The sequence below is a fragment of the Coregonus clupeaformis genome, chromosome 18 (assembly GCF_020615455.1).
Source record: "Coregonus clupeaformis isolate EN_2021a chromosome 18, ASM2061545v1, whole genome shotgun sequence".
Classification (NCBI taxonomy): Eukaryota; Metazoa; Chordata; class Actinopteri; order Salmoniformes; family Salmonidae; genus Coregonus; species Coregonus clupeaformis.
In genome coordinates, this window is record NC_059209.1 from 19,548,221 (window position 1) to 19,566,392 (window position 18,172).

The following is an 18,172-nucleotide window of genomic DNA, read 5'->3' on the forward strand; positions in this document are numbered from 1 at the left end:
TGTCTAAAAACCTGTTTTCACTTTTTCATTACGGGGTATTCTGTGTAGATTGATGAGGGAAACATTTTATTTAAACCATTTTAGATTAAGGCTGTAAGGTAACAAAATGTGGAAAAAGGGAAAGGGTCTGAATACTTTCCAAATGCACTGTATATACCAACTCTGTATTCAATCTGACTTATGGTTCATGAGAAGAAGATTTTGTAAGTATTTTTAGAATTAGCATATGTGCTAACTTGCATCTATAGGTACAATGCGGCCATATTTGAATGCAGCAACAATTCTTTCTCAAAACACTAAAACCTAATGTAAAATCTGGAGTGAATCTGACTTATGGTTCATGAGAAGAAAATTATTGCAGATTTTGATCATTAGATTATACAGTTGAAGTCGGAAGATTACATACACCTTAGCCAAACACATTTAAACTCAGTTTTTCAAAATTCCTGACATTTAGTCCTAGTAAAAATTCCCTGTCTTAGGTCAGTTAGGATCACCACTTTATTTTAAGAATGTGAAATGTCAGAATAATAGTAGAGAGAATTATTTATTTCAGCTTTTATTTATTTCATCACATTCCCAGTGGGTCAGAAGTTTACATACACTCATTTAGTATTTGATAGCATTGCCTTTATATTGTTTAACTTGGGTCAAACGTTTCAGGTAGCTTCCACAAGCTTCCCACAATAATTTGGGTGAATTTTGGCCCATTCCTCCTGACAGAGCTGGTGTAACTGATTCAGATTTGTAGGCCTTCTTGCTCGCACACGCTTTTTCAGTTCTGCCCACACATTTTCTATAGGATTGAGGTCAGGGCTTTGTGATGGCCACTCCAATACCTTGACTTTGTTGTCCTTAAGCCATTTTGCCACAACTTTGGAAGTATGCTTGGGATCATTGTCCATTTGGAAGACCCATTTGCCATCTATTTTGTGAAGTGCACCAGTCCCTCCTGCAGCAAAGCACCCCACAGCATGATGCTGCCACCCCCGTGCTTCACGGTTGGGATTGTCTTCTTCGGCTTGCAAGCAACCCCCTTTTTCCTCCAAACACAATGATGGTCATTATGGCCAAACAGTTCTATTTTTGTTTCATCAGACCAGAGGACATTTCTCCAAAAAGTACGATCTTTGTCCCCATGTGCAGTTGCAAACCGTATTCTGGCTTTTTTATGATGGTTTTGGAGCAGTGGCTTCTTCCTTGCTGAGCGGCCTTTCAGGTTATGTCGATATAGGACTCGTTTTACTGTGGATATAGATACTTTTGTACCTGTTTCCTCCAGCATATTCACAAGGTCCTTTGCTGTTGTTCTGGGATTGATTTGCACTTTTCGCACCAAAGTACGTTCATCTCTAGGAGACAGAACGCGTCTCCTTCCTGAGCGGTATGACGGCTGCGTGGTCCCATGGTGTTCATACTTGCGTACTATTGTTTGTACAGATGAACGTGGTACCTTCAGGCGTTTGGAAATTGCTCCCAAGGATGAACCAGACTTGTGAAGGTCTACAAAAAATTTTCTGAGGTCTTGGCTGATTTATTTTGATTTTCCCATGATGCTAAGCAAAGAGGCACTGAGTTTGAAGGTAGGCCTTGAAATACATCCACAGGTACACCTCCAATTAACTCAAATGATGTCAATTAGCCTATCAGAAGCTTCTAAAGCCATGACATCATTTTCTGGAATTTTCCAAGCTGTTTAAAGGCACAGTCAACTTAGTGTACGTAAACTTCTGACCCACTGGAATTGTGACACAGTGAATTATAAGTGAAATAATCTGTCTGTAAACAATTTTTGGAAAACTTAATTGTGTCATGCATAAAGTAGATGTCCTAACCGAGTTGCCAAAACTATAGTTTGTTAACAAGAAATTTGTGGAGTGTTTGAAAAAACGAGTTTTAATGACTCCAACCTAAGTGTATGTAAACTTCCGACTTCAACTGTACATGCAACACAAACTTCATTGTGTAGCGATGACAAGTTTCAAGTTGATAGGCCACTGTGGAGTAGATTTACAGTGGATTAAATGGACACATAAAATCTGATTGACCAATCCCTTTTGACCAAACTAAATTAAGACATGTACCATGGGCCTACATTACAGATTTGGTGTCATTTGGTCCTATGGTTCGTGAGAAGAAGATTTATGAAGTATTTTTAGCATGTTTTATCATTTTAGCATATGTACTAATATGGCCATCTTTGAATGCTTCAACATTATTTTCTCACTCTTTAGGGTTTATGATTATTTTAAGCGTTTGCATTTCATAGTCAAAAAAGTGAATTGTTAATAGTTTCCCTTTTTTATATCAATACCAAACTTAACATGGTTCATCATGGTAATTTCTTTGATGACCCTAAAAAAAAGTTGATAGGCCATTGTGATTAATAACTTATCCATCTCTTAACAAATCCCTTAGCTTTTCTCAAACAAAGTTTAGAGATGTACCATGTGCCTACATTTCCCCTAAATATCCAAGATGGAGGAAAACCTACCTTATGGGTCCTGGAGTCAAATTTGTTCAGCGTGAGGAAAGACATACATACAACGTGTCAAGTCTCTCGGTCAAACGGGGCGGCGGATATGAGAGTTTAAGTGAGACTGCTTATAACAGCGCCACCTATAGGGCAAGCGGTTTCATTCTTATTGACCAAGTTACTCATGGCCTCTAGTTTCTGTGTGCCAAATTAGAAAGAAAGTTACCAATCTATGCTTCAGTTATTTGACCATGTCAAGATATATATTTTTCTAATAATAACAATAGGTTTCACAGCTTCTCTGTGAACCCCTAAATATTAGGAAGCACTGTGTATACAGATGAGATGTCATGAGGTTCCCTAGCAGTCAGCACTATAGTGGAAGCCTCCCACTGGTGACAGAGACAGTGTAATAAAGCCACAACAGCTGTTAGAGACCAAGATCCCATCACCAAATCCAATAAAAATAGTAGAATTCCATTACAGATGTTCAGCTTTGGAAATGATGGCTCAATCAATAACCATCCCACATGTGAAAGACAGGGAGTGGGGATGACGCAGTCAAACTCACATTGGCATAGCAGAATCTATATGATTGTTTTAGAGGTTCTCCTCTTTCCAATAGAAATGTCCAGACTTTCTTCAATGGAGCAGGGAATTACATCTCAAGTGGAGTAGTTCAATAGCTCTGTCCACTCCCTTGACAACACAGTTGCTTGCTTAAGAAAAGGCTCAGAGCGTTTTTGATTTTCTATTGCTTTTTTTCTTACCCAACCATGCTCATTTTTACATCCCACCCTTTGCAAAAAAGCCAGACAGTTCTTGACTTATGAGGCAGGCAGTTAAAAATGAAATTAAAGAAAGATCAAGGGTAAAATTATGAAAATGAAATGAAAACTTTTAATGAATGTGCATGCAGCCGCGGTGCTCAATATGTGTGCAATATACAGTACAGTATAAACAGTGCCTTTGGGAAAAAGTGCTTCATTTGCTCCTTTCCAATAACCTGCCTTGCATTTCCACTACAGCTAGGCTCTCCTATTCTTGCAAGGAGACTGTAGACTCCTCATATGTATCCAAATTGTGAGCACAGCAATATAATGTGCCTATTATAAAAGCTGTTATTGTACACTGTCACACAGACTGAGATTCCAGCTAGTGAACAAATATGTAAACATAAACATAAACGCTCCAGTTTGTATGTATGAATGAAGTTCAGTGTTTCACAAAGTGGCCCCCTCATGGTGTATAACATATCACACCAACCGCGCCAAAGAGAAAAGAGCCACACAGGCAGGTGTGACTGAAAGAAGTGGAATGATGGGAAGGAAGTGGGTGCTGTCGCTGATTGGAGGATCCCCAGTCTTGTAAACCTTACTCCTCTCTCCAACATGTGCAGAGTGTTGATAAGAAACATCATCCCACTGGCTCATTAATCAAGTGAACGCACAGTAACCCGCCGCTTTCGTATTCCCGTGCCTCTAGACCCCACCACACAACTACCCCCTCCCCATTTTTATATTGAAAGGAAACAAACGACTCCGGCAGCATCTTTAAAACTGCACCTCCAGCACACAGGCACACACACACACACACATACACACACACACTCTTCTCACTCTTTCAATCACTTATACACTCATGACATCCCATCTTTGAGTACTCTCTGCCCCTCACCTTATATAAGCTACGACATGTTATTTATTTATTGTCAGGAACTATTTGTGTGCAGTGTTCGTTTTCAGTGCTGTCTTGACTTCCATTGAGTGGTCATGTTTGCTGTAATATTTTTCACAATTGTTCAGTTTTGTATGAATCAATCAGCATGAATTAACTTAAATGTGTGAGAAATACTGAAATCCCATTTTCCTCTTATACCCAGACCCATTCTGTGTGAGGGGGAATATTTATCATTTTATTTATTTACATTACTACATGTCAAAACTCTTAATTTACCTCATGCATTTGATTGGCTTTATAGGAGGCCAGAGCCAGTATTGTAATCATTCATAGGCAGTACGTCATGATGTCATCTGCAAGACTCAGCTACAACCTGACCAATCAAAAAATAAGATTAATCAGGGAAAAACTCAACACAGCAGAATGTGCAGCAGCTATAAACTGTGAGTATTTCTTTGCTCGAGACACCTCTGTTGGAAAAGTCCAATGAAACAGAAGGGTTCAATCCCAGGAATTTATGTAGTCAAATGTAGATCTGATGGCTTGTGTTGTTTTGACATGAACCCATTTGAATGATTCATTTGGTAAAGCGTTACTATGAGTTGCAATGTCCCATGAGCTGGATAATGCGGTACGAGCAATAGGTAAGGCCACGTGTACTTGCACTGTACAAAGAACTACTATAATACACACAGGTAATAACGTTCCAAGCAAATGGAGCTAATAACATTTCATCCCTCTATACATTCTTATTTTACTTGTTCTTTATAGACATGAAGCCAACTTTGCCTTCTAAATTTGTTCTTCATACTTAACAATACAATGCAGTCATATCGCCTTGACCATTTAAGGTAGGTAATATTGGTTAATTGAAAGAAAACAGTTTGTTTAAATTGGCTCATTGAAAGAAAACAGTTTGTTATATACACAGACGAAGTATGCACATGTGTGGGTGGATATTTATTCTCACCCACTATCAATGACAACAACATCTCAAATGAGAACCAGTTAACATTATATTTGAGTCTTTTTTTTTGTCTGCTGAAAAAATATAGCACTGAAATAAAAGAGCTGTACTGAACATACTGTTCACTGTTACTATACCAACACAGATACACTGAGTTAACATTTACACTTTTGAGAAGACACAAAAGTGATAATTATTCTGTCTGCAAGTAATGGAAACACAAAGTTTGAGGTCTGTCCATTAAAGAAAAGCAAGTCGAGCACTGTTTCAAGACGAAAACATGTGAAGGACAGCAGATCTCTCTCTCCTCTCTCTTTCTCCATTTCTCTCTCTCTCTCTCTCTCTCTCTCTCTCTCTCTCTCTCTCTCTCTCTCTCTCTCTCTCTCTCTCTCTCTCTCTCTCTCTCTCTCTCTCTCTCTCTCTCTCTCTCTCTCTCTCTCTCTCTCTCCTCTTTGTCATGGCAGGAGTGCAGAAGTCTTTGACATGATACTTTGGGGTCTTTGTCAGTGTTACTGATGGAAAGACAGTCACAGCCAACAGCCACTGAGGCTTCACCACATGAGGGGTCCATGTAAAGCCATTTTCTTGATCATAGTGGTCCTCAAAAACCAAAATGTTACATCAAATAAATAATATTTAGTTTATCTCTGATTGTGTGCTCTCCGCCTCTCCTTTTAGAAATAGCATGATGATGCCTGGGCTTGAAAAAAATAAAATCCTCAAACAAGCCTCTTTTCAACACCTCTGCGTTTGGGATCAGCTTGATGCTCGACGACAGCCCACAGGGAGTTTTATAGGGCATGGTTGGCCACGGCGGAGGTCAGGCTGAGCAGCAGCACCCAGACACTGGCACAGACACAGGGTGACCCGTCATCAGGAGGGTCCTTGTGTCTAGTCAGGCCATCGTAACCACTGCTGGGCTCCAGTAGAGGCTAGGTGGAGAACAACATGGGAAAAGGTTAGGAATGACTCAGTGAGTCTGAGTGGAAGACAACATGGGAAAAGGTTAGGAATGACTCAGTGAGTCTGAGTGTTGCGTTTTACAGAGAAATGGTAAAACACTGATCCACAGCCACTCCACTGGAGTAAAAACATGAATACATTTGAAAAATGAAAAAGACAGTCAAAAAATAAATAATAAGGAATAAGGTTTTGAAGTGTCTGTCCTATAAGGAGATATAAGAAAAAGCGCAGGAAATATTGTCGTTTTTTGGGACAAATATTTAACCCCTTATTTTTGTTGGCACAAAACTACCTCCATACTTCCATTCGTTTGTATGGGTTACTTTCAGACGAGTCCCGTGACACTTGTGGGAGTTCATAGAGCAGAACGGAGAACACCATCATGTTTGTGAGAGTCTCCCCTTCCCATAGACGCTACAGACCTTTTTGTGAGAATACATATTTTTGGGATGTCTCATGGTCTGACAAACACCGCTGTAGCTCGGCATTGCTTACGAGGTTACCATGAATTATCATTAATTGTTTACTAGGTTTAATGTTTGATTTGTTACATTAAATAATTAAGTAATGACTCGAAGAAATTATGGCAATCATCTGTTTTTCTTCTAGTAAGAAACTGCTAGCAATTTGCTGCTAACAGCAGAAAAACAGTCAACAACTTCGGGAGTACAGAACCCTAGAAATAGGCCTATCACCCTCTAATTGTGAAAGTAAGAACTGCCAAAATTGCACAGTCTAAGAAGATAATATTTTATTTTATTTTTTTAGAGGCATACTAAGACAAAAGAAACATGACAGTGTGTAAATGATAACACATTAGTGCAGGAAATGAAGTAATTGTTTAAAATGCTGGGGGAAATTGTTTTACTATGCTAATGAGCAAAAGCTGTGTGCATTAAGTAAATAGATGCCTGGCTCAAATAGAATCCTGTCTTTAAAAAGTGTCTGTTGTGTTTAGTGATTTAAGCAAATAAACACCCGGGCTATTAACTGAAGTTTTACAGTACTAATCTGCTTCCTAGACATTTGGATAAGTTTTATTTCTGTACAATATCAGTCAAAACATTGTACTTCTACACATATAGATATAGAACATATAGAACATTTTACCATGGACAACAGCAGTCAATGTGAAAGGCAACTATGTTGTACAGTACATTAGGAGAAAGGGTAGAAGGGACATACAGATGAAGGATCCCACAGCAGGAAAATAATCCTGCAGCATCAGGAAATGTGAATTATTGTGTGGATTACAATTCATTTTTGTAGCGGTTGATACATTTTTTGTTAGCGCAAATCATATCCGAAATTTTAAAATGGAAATTACAAACTTTAGAAGCCTTTTTAAACCTAGAATATGCTACAAGTTAAAATTTCCTGCAACAACAGGGTGATCAAATTAAGATACTACATCTGTATTGTTCTAGATATTGTACACCCCAGAGTTGCTCAGTTATGCCCACTCTAGCATGGCCTTATTATGTGCTTTTCCATAACATTGTAAGCATTTTGAACATTTTCAATTTGCTCTGATTCCTGTAACACCTAGCAAACAATTTGCCTCCAAGTAACTGCAGCTTTCTCAATTTGTGGAGGCACCATTTCCCCAGCAAAGCAATATAGCATATCAACAGAAACATGAAGCATTCCCTCCTCCACTCCTTTCCTCATCTCCATAAATGTAGCCTTTTGAGAGATTGCACTTTGGTCCATTTCCCTGTACAGAGAGAAAACATAGAGTCAGATAGAATCTTATAATAGCAATGTCTCCAACACAACACATGGGCATTTTTTTGTTGTTGAAAAATACATAATGAAAAAAATAGTCAATGGTAGTTATATAAGCACTGGGAGATGTTTTTGTATGGGTTTTAGGCGAAAGGAAAGGCTGTATTGATTATGGAAGAGCTTGGTTTCAAATGTGTGATTGTACAGAGAAATGGTTAAATGACAGTTGCCAAAAAAAAGCAATCGGTTGCTTGACAAAGCAGCAAACACATCCGCAACTAAAAGCCAATTAATTAGCAGGTGCAGTGATGTGTGGCAGCAGCCTGTTGACATTGGTCCAGATCTCTGTCTGCAGCCAATATGTATATCAGTACACACACACGAACGCACGCACATATGAACAGGTAGCCTAGCGGTTAAGAGTGTTGGGCCAGTAACAGAAAGGTCACTGGTTTGAATCCCTGAGCTGACTAGGTGACAAAACTGTCGATGTGCCCTTGAGCAAGGCACTTAACCCTAATTACTAATGTAAGTCGCTCTGGATAAGAGCGTCTGCTAAATGACAACAACAACAAAAAACACAGAGAGACATGCACGCACACATTCAGAAACGTACCCACACACAAAATATTGTTTGGGATAACAGGATATAATTAATTTAGTTTTGTGAAGGTAGCTTAACATGTACAGTAGATGGATGGTGAGTACTTTTTTTAATTGATCAGAGCTTTGTCGAACAGCAATGTTCAGCTGCTTTCCCAGGGCTGGTTATTGAGTAACCCAGGGTTGGTCCGCAATCAATTACATTCAATTGAGCTGAGAATCAACACAGTGTACTGTAAAGTCAGGGGCCCTCAAGCAAACATTGACTTCTGAAGAGGTGGCTAATTCTCTCTTATACAATGGTTCCATTAAATAATGCATGACTCTCAAAAATATGAGAAAAAATGTATGAATTATTTCCCTGATTAAAAGCTTGTTAAGACGGCCATTTCGGGATTTTGGCAACTTCCCCAGAGTCAGATGAACTCATGGATACCATTTATATTTCTCTGTATTCAGCACGAAGGAAGTTACAGGTAGTTTCGCGAGCCAATGCTAACTAGCGTTAGTTAGCAACTTCCTTCAAACTGCACACAGAGACATACAAATGGTAAGCAGTCGAACATTACTGTTCGACGAAGCTCTGATCAATTCTAAAAAGTGCTCACCATCTATTTACGTCAAGCTACCTTCACAAAACTAAATTAATAATATCCTCTTATCCCAAACAATATTTTCAATCAGGTTCCTGCAGGAACATAAATACAGAAAAACAATATGTTGAACTCCCATACTGGGACTGCTACAAAGACATCATAGTGAGTTTATAGTTTTCTTAGTCACTTGTAGATACCGGCAGGCAGTTTTTTTTTCAATCGCTTTGGTGCAATTTTCACATGTATGTGGTACATTCCCACAACTCTTAGTACAAAACTCAAAACAAATCATCAAAAACTACATAATGAAAATGTACATCTGTAAAGCAGAAAAATAAAAAGTATGATATATACTTGAATGTACTGCTATGATGATAATTTAATTTTTTTGTATTGTGATTTTTTATTTTTTTTATCTGATATTGACAAGATCAGAGATGTACTTGATGTAAAAAATCACACTGCTTTACTAAAACTGCATTGGCCAATACAACACTGTAATACCATAATATATGCCATTTATGTAGCAGACACTTTTATCCAAAGTGGCAACAGTCCACACATTTTGGTATGTGACCCTTTGCAGTATTTCGTTTTTGTTGTGTGTTATTTCTTACATTATTAGCCTAGAACGTTTTTTGTGTTATTACATACAGACGGAAATAACTTTTGGATATCAGAGCAGTGGCACTACGTTCATCCACCTCTGGCCTGCTAGCTCCCCTACCTCTACGGAAGCACAGTTCCCGCTCAGCCCAGTCAAAGTTATTCGCTGCTCTGGCACCCCAATGGTGGAACAAGCTCCCCCACGACGCCAGGACAGCGGAGTCACTGACCACCTTCCGGAGACACTTGAAACCCTACCTCTTTAAGGAATACCTGGAATAGTTTAAAGTAATCTTTCTTCCCCCTCCCCCTATAAAAAACTAAATACAAAAAACGGTGGTTGTCCCACTGGCTATCATAAGTTGAATGCACCAATTTGTAAGTTGCTCTGGATAAGAGCGTCTGCTAAATGATGTAAATGTAAATGGTAACTCACCAGTATTATGACCAGGAATATGACTTTCCCGAATTGGATCGCACCCCCACTGCAATTGAACTTATCCCAGAGGTTACTCCAAGACACCGCCGGCGTAGAAGAGGTATTCGGAGTGGACTTCTAGTCCGACTCAGGAGGCGTGCACACCATCCACCGCTTCAGAGTATATTACTCGCTAATGTTTCTGGACAATAAAGTGGACGAGCTCAGGGCGAGGATCTCCTCCCAGAGAGACATCAGGCATTGTAACATACTCTGTTTCACAGAATCATGGCTCTCTCGGGATATACTGTCCCCATCCATGCAGCAAGCTGGGTTCTCAGTTCATCGCGCAGACAGAAAAAAACAACTCTCCGGGAAGAAGAAAGGCGGTGGTGTATGTTTCATGATTAACTACTAAAATCAAATCAAATCAAATCAAATTGTATTGGTCACATGCGCCGAATACAACAGGTTCAGACATTACAGTGAAATGCTTACTTACAGCCCTTAACCAACAGTGCATTTATTTTTAACAAAAAAAGTTGTAAAAAAACAACAACAAAAAAAGTGTTGAGAAAAAAAAGAGCAGAAGTAAAATAAAATAACAGTAGGGAGGCTATATATACAGGGGGGTACCGTTGCAGAGTCAATGTGTGGGGGCACCGGCTAGTTGAGGTAGTTGAGGTAATATGTACATGTGGGTAGAGTTAAAGTGACTATGCATAAATAATTAACAGAGTAGCAGCAGCGTAAAAAGGATGGGGTGGGGGGCAGTGCAAATAGTCTGGGTAGCCATGATTAGCTGTTCAGGAGTCTTATGGCTTGGGGGTAGAAGCTGTTGAGAAGTCTTTTGGACCTAGACTTGGCACTCCGATACCGCTTGCCGTGCGGTAGCAGAGAGAACAGTCTATGACTAGGGTGGCTGGAGTCTTTGACAATTTTGAGGGCCTTCCTCTGACACCGCCTGGTATAGAGGTCCTGGATGGCAGGAAGCTTGGCCCCAGTGATGTACTGGGCCGTACGCACTACCCTCTGTAGTGCCTTGCGGTCGGAGGCCAAGCAGTTGCCATACCAGGCGGTGATGCAACCAGTCAGGATGCTCTCGATGGTGCAGCTGTAGAATTTTTTGAGGATCTGAGGACCAATGCCAAATCTTTTCAGTCTCCTGAGGGGGAATAGGCTTTGTTGTGCCCTCTTCACGACTGTCTTGGTGTGTTTGGACCATGATAGTTCGTTGGTGATGTGGACACCAAGGAACTTGAAGCTCTCAACCTGTTCCACTACAGCCCCGTCAATGAGAATGGGGGCGTGCTCAGTCCTCTTTTTTTTCCTGTAGTCCACAATCATCTCGTTTGTCCTGGTCACGTTGAGGGAGAGGTTGTTGTCCTGGCACCACACGGCCAGGTCTCTGACCTCCTCCCTATAGGCTGTCTCATCGTTGTCGGTGATCAGGCCTTCCACTGTTGTGTCGTCGGCAAACTTAATGATGGTGTTGGAGTCGTGCCTGGCCATGCAGTCATGGGTGAACAGAGAGTACAGGAGGGGACTGAGCACGCACCCCTGAGGGGCCCCCGTGTTGAGGATCAGTGTGGCAGATGTGTTGTTACCTACCCTAACACCTGGGGGCGGCCCGTCAGGAAGTCCAGGATCCAGTTGCAGAGGGAGGTGTTTAGTCCCAGGATCCTTAGCTTAGTGATGATGCTTAGAGGGCACTATGGTGTTGAATGCTGAGCTGTAGTCAATGAATAGCATTCTCACGTAGGTGTTCCTCTTGTCCAGGTGGGAAAGGGCAGTGTGGAGTGCAATAGAGATTGCATCATCTGTGGATCTGTTGGGGCGGTATGCAAATTGGAGTGGGTCTAGGGTTTCTGGGATAATGCTGTTGATGTGAGCCATGACCAGCCTTTCAAAGCACTTCATGGCTACAGACGTCAGTGCTACGGGTCGGTAGTCATTTAGGCAGGTTATCTTAGAGTCCTTGGGCACGGGGACTATGGTGGTCTGCTTGAAACATGTTGGTATTACAGACTCAGTCAGGGACATGTTGAAAATGTCAGTGAAGACACTTGCCAGTTGGTCAGCACATGCTCGGAGTACACGTCCTGGTAATCCGTCTGGCCCTGCGGCCTTGTGAATGTTGACCTGCTTAAAAGTCTTACTCACATCGGCTACGGAGAGCGTGATCACATAGTCATCCGGAACAGCTGGTGCTCTCATGTATGCTTCAGTCTTGCTTTGCCTCAGGCGAGCATAGAAGTGGTTTAGCTCGTCTGGTAGGCTTGTGTCACTGGGCAGCTCGCGGCTGTGCTTCCCTTTGTAGTCTGTGATAGTTTTCAAGCCCTGCCACATCCGACGAGCGTCAGAGCCAGTGTAGTACGATTCAATCTTAGTCTTGTATTGACTCTTTGCCTGTTTGATGGTTCGTCGGAGGGCATAGCGGGATTTCTTATAAGCGTCCGGGTTAGAGTCCCGTTCCTTGAAAGCGGCAGCTCTACCCTTTAGCTCAGTGCGGATGTTTCCTGTAATCCATGGCTTCTGGTTGGGGTATGTACGTACGGTCACTGTGGGGACGACATCATCGATGCACTTATTGATGAAGCCAGTGACTGATGTGGTGTACTCCTCAATGCTGTCTGAAGAATCCTGGAACATGTTCCAGTCTGTGCTAGCAAAACAGTCCTGTAGCTTAGCATCTGCGTCATCTGACCACTTTTTTTATTAACCGAGTCACTGGTGCTTCCTGCTTTAGTTTTTGCTTATAAGCAGGAATCAGGAGGATAGAGTTATGGTCAGATTTGCCAAATGGAGGGCGAGGGAGAGCTTTGTATGCGTCTCTGTGTGTGGAGTAAAGGTGGTCTAGAGTTTTTTTTCCTCTGGTTGCACATTTAACATGCTGGTAGAAATTAGGTAGAACGGATTTAAGTTTCCCTGCATTAAAGTCCCCGGCCACTAGGAGCGCTGCATCTGGATGAGCGTTTTCCTGTTGATTTATGGCCTTGTACAACTCATTCAGTGCAATCTTAATGCCAGCATTGGTTTGTGGTGGTAAATAGACAGCTATGAAAAATATAGATGAAAACTCTCTTGGTAAATAGTGTGGTCTACAGCTTATCATAAGATACTCTACCTCAGGCGAGCAAAACCTCGAGACTTCCTTAGTATTTGATTTTGTGCGCCAGCTGTTGTTTACAAATATACACAGACCGCCACCCCTTGTCTTACCGGAGTCAGCCGTTCTATCCTGCCGATGTAGCGTATAGCCCGCTAGCTGTATGTTATCCATGTCGTCGTTCAGCCACGACTCGGTGAAACATAAGATATTACAGTTTTTAATGTCCCGTTGGTAGGATAACCGTAATCTTAGGTCATCCAATTTATTTTCAAATGTATTCTCATGGTGTGATTGTGATAACATACAGAATGTCAAGTCATTTTGTTCACCCGACCTAGAATATTGGAAACCACATATCCTGAGGCCGCATTTATTGTATTTGGGGACTTTAACAAAGCAAATTTGAGGAAAACGCTACCGAAGTTCTATCAACACATTGACTGTAGTACTCGCTTAGGAAAAACACTAGACCACTGCTACTCGCCTTTTCGAGATGCCTACAAGGCCCTCCCCAGCCCTCCCTTCGGCAAATCAGATCACCACTCAATTTTGCTCCTCCATTCCTATAGGCAGAAACTCAAACAGGAAGTACCCGTGCTCAGGTCTATTCAATGCTGGTCTGACCAATTGGAATCTATGCTTCAAGATCATTTTGATCTGGGATATGTTCCGGGGAGCCTCTGAGAATATCATTGACGTATACACGGACACGGTGACTGAGTTAATCAGGAAGTGTATAGGTGATGTTGTTCCCACGGTGACAATTAAAACCTACCCAAACCAGAAACCGTTGATAGATGGCAGCATTCGTGCAAAACTGAAAGCACAAACAACCGCATTTAACCATGGTGAGGTGACTGGGAATATGGTCAAATACAAACAGTGTAGTTATTCCCTCCGTAAGACAATCAAACAGGCAAAACGTCAGTATCGAGACAAAGTGGAGTCGCAATTCAACGGCTCAGACACGAGACGTATGTGGCAGGGTCTACAGACAATCACGGATTACAATGGGAAAACCAGCCACGTCACGGACACCGACGTCTTGCTCCCGGACAAGCTAAACACCTTCTTGGCCCGCTTTGAGGATAACACAGTGCCACCGACATGGCCTGCTCCAAAGGACTGTGGGCTCTCGTTCTCCATGGCCGACATGAGTAAGACATTTAAGCGTGTTAACCCTCGCAAGGCTGCCGGCCCAGATGGCATCCCTAGCCGTGTCCTCAGAGCATGCGCAGACCAGCTGGCTGGAGTGTTTACGGACATATTCAATCTCTCCCTATCCCAATCTGCTGTCCCCACTTGCTTTAAGATGTCCACCATTGTTCCTGTACCCAAGAAAACTAAGGTAACTGAATGACTATCGCCCCGTAGCACACACTTCTGTCATCATGAAGTGCTTTGAGAGGCTAGTTAAGGATCATATCACCTCTACCTTACCTGACACCCTAGACCCACTTCAATTTTCTTACCGCCCCAATAGATCCACAGACGATGCAATCACCATCGCACTGCAAACTGCCCTATCCCATCTGGACATGAGGAATACCTACGTCAGAATGCTGTTCATTGACTATAGCTCAGCCTTCAACACCATATTACCCTCCAAGCTCATCATTAAGCTCGGGGCCCTGGGTCTGAACCCCGCCCTGTGCAACTGGGTCCTGGACTTCATGACGGGCCGCCCCCATGTGGTGAAGGTAGGAAACAACCCCTACACTTCGCTGATCCTCAACACAGGGGCCACACAAGTGTGCGTGCTCAGCCCCCTCCTGTACTCTCTGTTCACCCATGACTGCATGGCCATGCACGCCTCCAACTCAATCAAGTTAGCAGATGACACAACAGTAGTAGGCCTGATTATTAACAATGACGAGACAGCCTACAGGGAGAAGGTGAGGGCCCTGGCAGAGTGGTGCCAGGAAAATAACCTCTCCCTCAACGTCAACAAAATGAAGGAGCTGATCGTGGACTTCAGGAAACAGCAGAGGGAGCACCCCTCTATCCACATTGACGGGACCGCAGTGGAGAAGGTGGAAAGATTCAAGTTCCTCAGCGTACATATCACTGACAATCTGAAATGTTCCACCCACACAGACAGTGTGGTGAAGAAGTCGCAACAGCGCCTCTTCAACCTCAGGAGGCTGAAGAAATTTGGCTTGGCCCCTAAGACCCTCACAAAACCTTTACAGATGCACATTTGCGAGCATCCTGTCGGGCCGTATCACTGCCTGGTATGGCAACTGCACCGGCTCTCCAGAGGGTGGTGCGGTATGCCCAACGCATCACCGGGGGCACCTACAGCACCCAATGTCACAGGAAGGCTAAAAATATCATCAAGGACATCAACCAGCCAAGCCACCGCCTGTTCACCGCGCTATCATCCAGAAGGCGAGGTCAGTACAGGTGCATCAGAGCTGGGACAAAGAGACTGAAAAACAGCTTCTATCTCAAGGCTATCAGACTGTTAAATAGCTATAACTAGCCGGCTACCACCCAGTTACTCAACCCTGCACCTTAGAGGCTGCTGCCCTATATACATAGACATGGAATCACTGGCCACTTGGATTCGCCATGCAAAAAGGTTTTTAGCCAGATGCTTGAACAATGGGGATATTTACCGCGATTTTGATGAGAACCTATGGCCAAATGCTCAAGACAGGCTTGATGCAAACTAGTGCTGCTAAACATTATGTTTCTTTCATTTCTTTCATTTGATTACAATGTGAAAGATTTCTTCAATGATCACACCTTTGATCACACATGGGATAGAAATGATGGAAATGTGATGTTCACTCAATTTTAATGAGTAGTGCAAATCAAATCAAATCAAATTGTATTTGCCACATGCGTCAAATACAACAGGTGTAGACATTACAGTGAAATGCTTACTTACAAGCCCTTAACCAACAAAGCATTATTTTGTATATTTTTTTAAAGTGTTAAGTAAAAAAAAATTTAAAAAAAAATTACTAAAGAGCAGCAGTAAAATAAAATAACAGTAGGGAGGCTATATACAGGGGGTTACCGGTGCAGAGTCAATGTGCGGGGGCACCGGCTAGTCGAGGTAATTGAGGTAATATGTACATGTGGGTAGAGTTAAAGTGACTATGCATAAATAATAGACAGAGTAGCAGCAGCTTAAAAAGAGGGGGTGGGGGGTGGGGTTGGGGGGGAGTGGCAGTGCAAATAGTCTGGGTGGCAATGATTAGCTGTTCAGGAGTCTTATGGCTTGGGGGTAGAAGCTGTTGAGAAGCCTTTTGGACCTAGACTTGGCGCTTGCCGTGCGGAAGCAGAGAGAACAGTCTATGACTAGGGTGGCTGGAGTCTTTGACAATTTTGAGGGCCTTCCTCTGACAAGTGTATTGTCTAATGTGAAAACAGTGTAATGTACTGTAATTTACAGTACGGTAGCATACTACATTCAAAGGGCACTTTTTGTTTAGCAGAGAACAATACTGTTTCAGTTGACAAGTCTCATAGAAAAGGTGATATTGTGCAATGTAGGCCTCTTGTAGCTCAGTTGGTAGAGCATGACGCTTGCAACGCCAGGGTTGTGGGTTCGATTCCCACGGGGTGCCAGTATGAAAAATGTATGCACTTACTAACTGTAAGTCGCTCTGGATAAGAGTGTCTACTAAATGACTGAAATGTAATGTTGCATGGGGCAGAAATGGAATACAACACCGTGCTACGTTTTTACAGTAGCCAACTGCTTTACAATAACTTATTTATTTCTGATGATTTGTCCTACGTATGTACTGTATAAGGATAATAAAACTGTAAGAATTACATATCTCTCAACATACTCACAACCTGCCATTGTATACAACTAATTTTTTTTTAAATGGAATGTCAAGTTTTAGTCAAATACTGCATGGACAAATATATTTACCAGGTACTATTCTTTCTAACCAGCACTTCAAAAATAACAATTTTGAAATGTGTATCTTATATTTTTTGCTATTGGATTAAATCTTAGTTAAAATGACTAAATGGCAAGCCTATCATTATCTGATGTATTGGTGACTAAACAAAATGTTTTCATGCTATTTCACAGAAATGCACAATCAAAGGTTCTGAACATAAGATAAGGGGCATTACAAGTTTTATCAGTTTAGAGTTTTGTACCTAGAGTTTTGAAAATACACCACATACATATAAAAAATGTGCCGAAGTGATTGAAAAAAACGATAAAACACTTTTTGATCTCCATTTCCAAACAGCTGAAATGGCAGTAAAATTAGGAGCTCTGTTCTACATACACAACACAGCCAGGCAGTGAGCAATGACTAGGGCAATGACAGAGTTGGTATTTTGGGGTCACGTTAAAGTCAGTGGAGGCTGGTGGGAGGAGCTATAGCAGGATGGGCTCATTGTAATGGCTGGAATGGAATAAATGGAACGGTATCAAACACATCAAACATATGGAAACCACATGTTTGACTCCGTTCCATTAATTCCATTCCAGCCATTACAATGAGCCCATCCTCCTATAGCTCTTCCCACCAGCAACCACTGGTTAAAGTACTTGCACATACTGTATCTATGCAAAGGCTGCGCCAACGTAGCTTCTACAAGCATTGCACCACACATTTGGCCCAATGGTTGTGGCACAATAGATTCTTATGTGGATCTGAACGCACCAAAACACGAAACTGTTGTGGCAAAAATAGAGAAGTAGATAGGCCTAACATTAGTAGAATCAATATAATAATATAATATAATAATTAATATAATAACATGTACAATACGAAATACGAAAGCTCTCCATTATTAAATGTTAGCAGCATTCTGAAAGCCTGTCCACTGAATTAATTGAAATCCTGATTGGTAAGGAAAATGACATCTTATACACATTATTCATATCCTTATCCATTCAACAGTCCTCCACAGTTTCACTTCCTGAAACTTTCCAGAGGGTTGAAAATACAGAAGTTGCAAACAGTGATAAGACAAAGTGAATTTTACTTTCGGTTTTGTACACCAGCTTCAAACAGCTGAAAATACAATTTTAGACGGT

General features: G+C 41.7%; 1 protein-coding gene across 2 annotated transcripts in view; it reads right to left on the reverse strand.

The window, feature by feature from the left end:
* Positions 1–5,538: 5,538 nt before the first annotated feature.
* Positions 5,539–18,172, reverse strand: part of LOC121551356 (GDNF family receptor alpha-2-like) — a 77,276-nt gene continuing 64,642 nt past the window's right edge. The window contains exon 8 of one of the 2 annotated variants that reach the window (XM_041863964.2): positions 5,539–6,055. In XM_041863964.2, coding sequence (XP_041719898.1) covers positions 5,915–6,055 — 141 coding nt within the window. In that variant the 3' untranslated portion in view covers positions 5,539–5,914. Of the gene's footprint in view, positions 6,056–6,876; positions 7,804–18,172 lie in introns of those variants that run through there. The other variant, XM_041863965.2, reaches the window with a different exon arrangement.